Source organism: Pantherophis guttatus, chromosome 4, assembly GCF_059756535.1.
Source record: "Pantherophis guttatus breed Tessera chromosome 4, ASM5975653v1, whole genome shotgun sequence".
Taxonomy (NCBI): Eukaryota; Metazoa; Chordata; class Lepidosauria; order Squamata; family Colubridae; genus Pantherophis; species Pantherophis guttatus.
Window position 1 is genome coordinate 140,366,276 of NC_142066.1, and position 9,520 is coordinate 140,375,795.

Sequence of the window (9,520 nt, forward strand, 5' to 3'; positions counted from 1 at the left end):
TTGAAGTAGTTTAATCTTATCACTTGATGGGTTAAGCTCTTATTGCTTTTACATTTAACAATTGAATTGAATCAAAATATATTGTCTATGCATGGGCCTGTTTATATTTCCATTCTAATCTGCTTCATGAAGAGTTATATTAATTCACAGAAATTTCATATACACCAGTTTGTTTACTTTCTTGTCCAAATGATTAGAATTACTCCATGTATAAGCATTTATATGATGTAAAATGCTTTGACATAATTTTCCTTCCAATGAGTTCTTTGCCTCCAGCACAGAATGAGCACTATGCCTTCTTTGTATCATTCATTTGTCTTAGATATTACCATTTAAAATGTTTTGACACATGTACTGTATACCATACTATATTAGTGGTTCAGTTGAACTACTGATGTGCAAAAGGCTAGTGAATAAATTGTTGTTTTTGAAAGCATTTTATGCAAAGTACATATTGTATAAACGCAAGAAACAGGGATCCTTTTCAGAAAAATTGGGAATATTTTTATTATCAGTAGAAGGCAAACTGTGAATGTGTAAATACTATTCATTTTAGAGGGTAGGAGTTGTGTTGTGTCCACTACAAAGTTTGAATAACATATCAATCAACCTATGTTAATTCTATATTTGGAAATCTGAAGGTGTTGCTATATAGGTATCGGAGATTAGAGGCTTCTTTCCTCATCTGGAATGCATCTTTTATTCGTAGAACTATTTTAAGTATTGATTTTGTAAATCCATCCTATAACTCTAAGTAACATTTCTACATTATTATGTTTCTTTTTTATATATGTATGTATCCAGGAGAGAAGCCATATGAATGCCCAAACTGCAAGAAACGTTTTTCCCATTCTGGTTCCTACAGCTCCCATATAAGCAGTAAGAAATGTATTGGAATGGTGCCTGTGAATGGCCGAGCACGATCAGGGATCAAGACATCTCAGTGCTCTTCTCCTTCTCTTTCTGCATCCCCGGGTAGCCCAGCAAGACCACAAGTACGACAAAAGATAGAAAATAAGCCCTTACAAGAACAGCTCCCTGTAAACCAAATTAAAACTGAACCTGTGGATTATGAATTCAAACCTATAGTGGTTGCATCAGGAATCAACTGTTCAGCCCCTTTGCAAAATGGGGTATTTAGTGGTGGTAGCCAATTGCAGGCAACCAGTTCTACTCAGGGCGTGGTGCAAGCTGTTGTTTTGCCAACTGTTGGTCTGGTATCTCCAATAAGCATCAACTTAAGTGACATTCAAAATGTACTTAAAGTTGCAGTTGATGGTAATGTGATAAGGCAAGTATTGGAGAATAGTCATACCAATCTTACATCCAAAGAACAAGAAACAATCAACACTGCACCCTTACAACAAGCTGGACATTCCGTTATTTCAGCTATCAGTCTTCCTTTGGTTGATCAAGATGGGACAACCAAAATTATTATTAATTACAGTTTGGAGCAACCTAGCCCTCTTCAGGTTATACCACAGAATCTAAAAAAAGAAAACTCTGCCCCAAATAACAACTGCAAAACAGAGAAACTACCAGAAGATCTCAGAGTGAAGTCTGAAAAAGAAAAAAGTTTTGAAAGAGAAACCAATGATAGCACTTGCCTTTTTCATGATGACTGTCCAGAGAAACCTAATGCACTTCAAGAATCAAAGCACTATGATAACAAAAATTCCACTCAGCCACCTCAGCTCAGTGGCGCAGAAGTTGAAAAACCTGAATCCTCTGCTTTATCAGAAGCACGGGAGGTTAACCCACCTCCTGGTAACCCTCCTTTAAAAAACCTTTTATCCCTCCTTAAAGCCTATCATGCGTTAAATGCACAACCAAGCTTAGATGAGCTCTCCAAAATTGCTGATTCAGTCAGTTTGCCATTGAATGTTGTAAAAAAGTGGTTTAAAAAAATGCAAGCTGGCCGGATTACTCTACCAATATCTGGCCAGTCTTCCCCTGAACCTGACGATTATGATGACCATGTTGGACCTACAGCTGAAAATGAACACCAGGACAACCTGTTTAAAATTCTAATTCCTCCTAAAACCAATAAACCACAGACTATATCAACAGGATCAGCTCATAATGGCTCGCAGCATAACACACCATCCCCGTCACCCCTTAACCTCTCTTCATCTAGAAATGCACAGGGTTTCTTGTACCTTAACGAGAGTGCCCAGGAAGAGCCACAAATAGAACCTCTTGACCTTTCATTACCAAAGCAACATGGAGAATCATTGGAACGATCCACTAGTGTTTACCAGAACAGTGCATATTCTGTTCAGGAAGAACCTCTGAATTTAACTTGTGCAAAAAAAGAACCACAAAAAGACAGCAGTATTACAGACTCTGAACCAGTTGTAAATGTAATCCCACCAAGTGCCAATCCCATTAATATTACTATCCCTACAGTTACTGCCCAGCTACCTACACTTGTTGCCATTGCTGACCAGAACAGCGTTCCATGCTTAAGAGCTCTTGCTGCCAATAAGCAAACCATTCTTATCCCACAGGTAGCTTATACTTATTCAACCACAGTTAACCCTACAGTTCAAGAAACACCAAAACAGATGCAGGCCAGCGGAAATCAGGTACCTAAATTTATACTCATTTATATCTGAATATTTTATCTTATTAGCAATGTTATCAAAAAAATACCAGACATCATATGGAAAATGTAAACTTAGTTTTGCTAATATTATATGCTACTTTGAGTAATCATATGTGGCTGATAGAGTTCAAAACATTTTTTTTTACTTCTTGTGTAAGTACTTTATGCTGAATACTGTATAAACAAGGATCTTTCATATCACTTCCTGGATGTTTAATTGTATCACATAGCCTACAACCAAGAGTTAACAGCTCAAATCAAAACTTTGTGAGTGATGCTGCCATTGTTTAGGTTTTCTCTATAAACCTGGCTAAACTGTGATGTTTAATAGTGTAATACACATGTCTAGCATTCATTTTTACATTATAATATATTTCTATATATTTTGAAGATGCATGCTATTGTTTTTGAATCTATGAAAGCGATGGACAAGTTAATACTATGTCAAATATTTTTGAAGATGGATATTTATTAAAAGTATTGCTTATTGTTCCTATTGGAACAAATGATTGAAAATAGTTGCAGTATATTACCATCTTTTGGAAACTGCAATAATCCTTTAGTTGCTTTTTCTGTCTACCTAGAATACTGTTCTTCATCTCCCACTTTGTTGTTCTCTGCTTCAGTTGTTATATGCATCATATATTTCCCTTTAATAGTTTTCAGCACACCTCATTACTGAACATTAAAAGTATTCCTGAAGTTTTCACAGTAGGTATAGCATTCTGATTTTATCCACAACGTTGTCTTCTTGTCTTACCAATTAGATAAAAAATGTCAGTAAGGCTGAATTAAATCAAATGTAGGGAGCAGCAAATGTAATTGTGTTAAATGCGATGTGGCAAGATGATTGGTAAGATGCAGGGGTGAAATCCTCTGAAGTCTGCTACAGGTTCTGTGAGTCTGCTACCGAGTGCGCGCTTCACGCGCATGTGCACCTGAGGCGCGCCCGTGCAGCACTTAAAAAGGAACTTTTTGAAGCCTTCCAAGTCTGCAAAGGTAAGTAGAACAGGGGAGGGGGGGAATCCGCTGTGCCACATGATTTAATTTAGCTAGAAAGCAGGAAATCCAATGATTCTAGCTAATATAAATCTTACGTCGCAGCTGATCGTCACCCAGTTGATCGTCAGAAATACCCGTTCGCCCGAACAGTAGCATTTTTTACTACCAGTTCACCAGAACCGGTCCAAATTGGTAGCATTTCACCCCTGGTAAAATGTGCCCTAGACATCCCAATATGGAGTAAGTTGGTGAAGTCTCCATTAATATGCCTTCCCTGTCCCTCCCCCCGCCTCCTTTTAGACTGACTTATGGGAACCGTTAAGCTGCTGCTTACATGAAATCTCTATAACCTAGTGAGAAATCCGTGGCCTTTCAAATGCTGAGAACTAAATTGACTTGCTACCTCAGGTCAATGGAAATTTGGGTCCACCTGTTTCTCCTAATCTGTTCTGCTGTATAAAAACAAAGCAGATATAGTCTGTACAGAAGCCACCCTGGAACACTCTTGTTTTGCTAAAAGGCAAAAAGAGATATAATGGTTTGATGTGGAGTGATGTTATTAGTAATCTTACAAACTCATGGCCTTTTCTGTATACATGGAGCTGTTGTCTTTTGTTCTTCATGTATACATATGAAACATTCCTAATGACTTTATATTTCACGTTCTACTGATTGGGAAATTCTTAATGTCAGAGCAAAATTACTCAGATTTTCCACCCATCCAGACCTAGTGCAAGTATAATTATGTAATTGATACAAATCTAAATGTAAACAGAGAACTGGTTGTGGGGAAGAAATCTTATTTTGTTTTTTCCCACTTTACAGGGCTAATCCTGTAAGGAAGGCAGAAAGGAAACATTCGGGTGTTGTTTCTAGCCTAATTTTTATTGCTCTGCTTACAGAAACTGCCTCTCTGGTTAACCCTTATTACATTGTAACAGCTAAGCGCCATCGACATAAGTGACGTTGAGTTGGCCACGCCCACACGGTCACATGACCACCGAGCCACGCCTACCCAGCTGGTCATTAGGGCAGAGAACCAGTTGTTAAATTATTTGAATCCTGCCACTGATGGTAGCTAAGCAAACCATGTGATGGAAGGCTACAAAGATATTTGGTTTAGATAAACCATATCTAAACCATCTCATTTAGATAAAGTTCTATTGTGCAGCAGCACTAGCATTACTCTTACTCTGGTATGCATTGTCGGACACAAATTTGAACATAATTACACATATTACACATATGGGGGGAATTATTATCATTTATCACCATGGTATTTGTGAATAGTTGTTTAAAAGGGAATTACTAAATGAGGGCTACCTGTCATTCTAGTGATCTTTATAGCATAAATATTATGACTGTTTACAAGATACTAATAAAACTGTCTTCAACATTTTTCACTCTACATATTTTTTTTTCTTACAAAACCTTTATTTTACACTAGCATTCCCTAGATTAACCAACAGTCTGTCTAGTATTGAACATAAATATCTCTTAGTCTAAGAGGCATATATTCATGGCCTTCCAGCTACTAACAGAACAGTATTTATGGTTATGTCATAGTTGAGATTAAATGAATTACCAAAGTGCAGTAAATGTTAATTCTGTATTAATTAACATTTTTATTGTATAGCCTATTACCAAAATTATATTTCAACAGATTAAGAATTCTGTCCCTTGATTTTTTTAGGATGAAAGACAAGACACTAGCTCAGAAGGAATATCAAATGTAGATGATCAAAACGATTCTGATTCTACACCACCGAAGAAAAAGATGAGAAAATCAGAAAATGGAATGTATGCATGTGATTTATGTGACAAAATATTCCAGAAGAGTAGCTCACTTTTAAGGCATAAGTATGAACATACAGGTATGTGAACACAAAATGAAATTACCACAATTTTTAATTCCGGGACTTTACCAAATACACATTGGTACTGATCATAGAGTCAGAGGATTCCAAGGACATTTTCCTTGCTAGTCTGAAACATTTTTGAAAAATGGAACAAGTTGTAACTAATTCATTAATTTAAATTCTACTTTAGAGATAGAATATTGCAAATACTTTCTCCTATAAGGAGGCTAAAACTGAGGAAGTAACTCTTGAGCTGTTGTAGATAATTGAGATGTGATTGGGATATCCACATTTGTAGCTCATACGTCTGACCTATTCACATCTAGAGCAAGGAAAGGATTAGGAAAATGAGCTAAATATGTCAGAAGAAACCAAAAAAAAGTGAAAAAATAAGTTATCACTAACATAAACTTCCTTTTGTAAAAGACAGCTCATGGCACAACTCTATGTTTGAATCCTGCACAGAAATAAAAGATGTAGTGTAATTTCCAGTTTCATATTAGATATTAACATAGCTTTTATCATTAGTTCCCAATAATTAGTTTATTTATGTATTTATTTAATTACATTTTTATGCCACCCATTTCCCCTATCAGGTAACTCTGTGCAGCTTAGAGATAAATAAAAAGACAAATTGAAAAATAATTAAAATATTAAAACTATGCACATTAAAATTTTAAAACTATATGAAAACCAGACTGAGAAGGGCAACATGAGGATGAAGTTTATGCCAATATTAATTATAAAAGGTTATTTGTCAGCTATTCATATTTTTAAAAGACATGGAATCCTTAACTAATCTGTAGACTTGTCTGAAAACAGTCAATAACTTGCTAACAGTTGTTTAATTTTATGAACTAGTATTTTCCATCATTATTATTATCTCCATCTCCCTACTAAGATGCCATAAAATGCCATTAATTTTCCACTTTAAAAACCCATACTTTTTTCCTTAGGAATTATATATCTGTTTATATAACATATGCACCATCACAGATCCTTATTTAGAACTTTTGGAAAACTTAAGAGTCTGCAAATCTCAGTGTGATATCTATGATATTATGATAGAATTACAAATCACCAACTCCTACTTACATTATATAAGAACAAATCCAACAATTCTCACTCTCTCCTGATGTTTGCGAAGAGAAATCAGGAAGGGGCCTCTTGTAATGGTTGTTGAGAACGGTACCCTACTTTTAACTTCTCATGAACTAATTTTTTGTTTGAGATTCCCTTAAAAAAATTCAGCAGTAGGTGCAATGAGTAAGTCCACATTCAAGCAAAATATACTCCAGGGAAATGATTTCATTTTTATTTTTCAGGTAAAAGACCTCATGAGTGCGGAATCTGCAAAAAGGCATTTAAACATAAGCATCATTTAATTGAACATATGCGACTGCACTCTGGAGAGAAGCCCTATCAATGTGACAAATGTGGCAAACGCTTTTCTCACTCGGGGTCTTACTCTCAGCACATGAATCATCGCTACTCCTATTGTAAAAGGGAAGCTGAGGAACGTGACAGCACAGAACTAGAAGGAGTCACACAGGAGCACCTGGGGAATGAGAATGCAGGGGCAGGCGCTTCTCCCTCACAGCTTGACTTTGATGAGAGAGAAAGCATCACAAGAGAGGAGGAAGACAGTGAAAAAGAGGAAGAAGATGAAGATAAAGAGATGAAGGAAAAAGAAAAAGAATGTGGAAAATTACAAGAGGAGGAAGAAGAAGAAGAGGAAGAAGAAGAAGAGGAGGAGGAGGAAGAGGAAGAAATAACTGAAGAAAGCATGAAGGACGAAGAAGCCGTAGATGAAGGAAACAGTATTAAGCCAGAAGTTATATTAAAAGAGGAGCTAATGTCAGAGGCAGCAACAAGTAAAGTTTAACTGATGAGATTTTGTACACAGAAAAAAAATCTCAATTAGTAATGAAAGTTGTTCTATACTCTACATGCTTTTTATGGAAGCACAGTAGTCTGTGCACTGTGATTCCTGTTCACTACTGTGTAACAAAAATTTAAAAAACAGAAAATATAAAAAAATATATATATCCAGGTGTGCCTGAATCTCAAATCTCGTAATTTTTCACAGTTTTCAAATTTAGAAACAAGTTTGTGACCCGAAACAGATTGGAAGAAGACGATGACTCTGGAAGCAAATAGGTTAACATGTTACAGGAAACATTCGGTATGTGTTGGACATCAATTTGTTACCATCAGTATTCTTTTTTGTTTAATATTTTGATTGTACAATTGGGAGATATTTTATGTTCCTTTTTTTTTCTATCAGTGAAATAATTCTGCTAATTCCGCTTCAGTATTTTATTATATGTTTAAAATGTGAGAATTTCTGCACTACAGACTTCCCTTAAGCAGAAAGATATGACACAGTTCCAAACAGTGTTTGACTACCTTTGTAAATTCAGCTTAGAAGGTAGCAGTTTATAACATTTAGATGTTGTTAGTAGAACATGTTCTCATTTAAAGTGTATTGTTAGCCTTAAGGGAGCAGCTGATAGAAGGACTGAAGTTTACTCATGTGGTTGAAAATATAGTTTGAAGAGAAAGATTGTGGTGGGTTTCTGATTGCAGGGACTAACAGTGTTAATACTGGTGAGGACAGCCAAGTTGTCAAAATCAGTGTTTGTAATTGTGTCTGGAGTGTGTAGTAAAAAATATGAAGGATATGACATGAAGCTTTGAATCTCTTTTGGCCTTATGCAAGACCCTGTGTGCTGTAAGTGCCATTTCTCAGTATTTTTAAAGGCTTTGACCAGCCTTTCTCCAATGTGTGGCCTACAATAACTAGCATTTGTTGATTTGTATTAAATTTCAGTAAACTAAATCATGGGACAAAAAACCCCAGCCATCAGAGAAGTAAAAGCACTGGTACATTTCATAAAGTAATTCTTCACTCTTAGTTGTTGCTTTTTCATTACTTATCTGGAGAATTTCTCTACAATAATTATGAAGGGAAATTTCTAATCTATTATATTGGCTCACTTTATTTCAGACAAATACATGATATATTATTGGGCTCATATGTTTCCAAATGTTAGTTATTCTGGACCCCATTTATTGACAATGTTAGCTGATTAACCTATCAGTATTATTTTCTTTCTTTTAGTTTTAGATCTGTGCAACATTTTGTACTGTATCTTTTCAAATCTGGCAGTATTAATACCCTTCTTACTGACATATGTACCTTTTAGGTTTAGAAAACTTTTATATTTATGTGTCTTATTTTTATATTTCTTTATTTATTACACAGTAGTGTATAATACAGTAGTTTGTATTAATACAATAATATATTTTAGTATGAAAATTTGGAAAGTTGATAAGATTTAAAGTAGAGAGGCAATTGGTTCTCTTGCATTGAGATTGATTTAACAGTGTTACGTTAACATTTATACTTGCCTTGGACTGTAGAAGAGGAGAATTAAAATGGGAATGTATCAATTTACAATTGCAATCAATTCATTTCATCTTTTCCCAGTTTTTACTATAAAGCTCTTAAATTTTGAAATTCACTGTATGACTAAATAGCATGATGCTCTGCAGTTTTATTAACCTTACCATAAAACACTCATTTCTTTAAGGAAACCGAACTAGAGTAATCTTCTAAACAGTGTGGGAACAACGTTTAACATTTCTGTGCCAATTTGTTCCTGTATTCATATATGTGAGTTACAAATCTGAAGCTTCATTTTTTTAAGTTCCTTGTTATATCATGGTCATTTTCTAGTTTTTTACCAGACTCCCCATCTCACAATAAAAAGCATCAATAAGCCTGATTTACTGTCATTATTGTGGTAATGAAATTTATCCTTTGATAATTTCTATGGGATATCACTGAGGTTTTATCCAAACAATAATCACTAAATTCCTTTCCCCTTTACTGCTCTCAAACTACTCTCCTGCCTGACTTAGGGGCTACCATGGGTATGGAGAAGATGTCCTAAGAAAAAAGCATCAGGTTTTCTTCCTAATGAGAACATTTTCATTGAATTCCACAAAAGTAATCAAGTGCATAATCAGCCAAACTAGTTTATAC

At 35.3% G+C, this 9,520-nt stretch overlaps 1 protein-coding gene across 10 annotated transcripts in view; it reads left to right on the plus strand.

The window, feature by feature from the left end:
- ZEB1 (zinc finger E-box binding homeobox 1) overlaps window positions 1-9,260 on the plus strand; it is an 86,236-nt gene extending 76,976 nt beyond the window's left edge. For all 10 annotated transcript variants that reach the window (XM_087892968.1, XM_034402612.3, XM_087892966.1 and 7 more), the window contains 3 exons: window positions 805-2,588; window positions 5,304-5,484; window positions 6,795-9,260. In XM_087892968.1, coding sequence (XP_087749094.1) covers window positions 805-2,588; window positions 5,304-5,484; window positions 6,795-7,354 — 2,525 coding nt within the window. In that variant the 3' untranslated portion in view covers window positions 7,355-9,260. The remainder of the gene's footprint in view (window positions 1-804; window positions 2,589-5,303; window positions 5,485-6,794) is intronic.
- The last annotated feature ends 260 nt before the right edge of the window (window positions 9,261-9,520 follow it).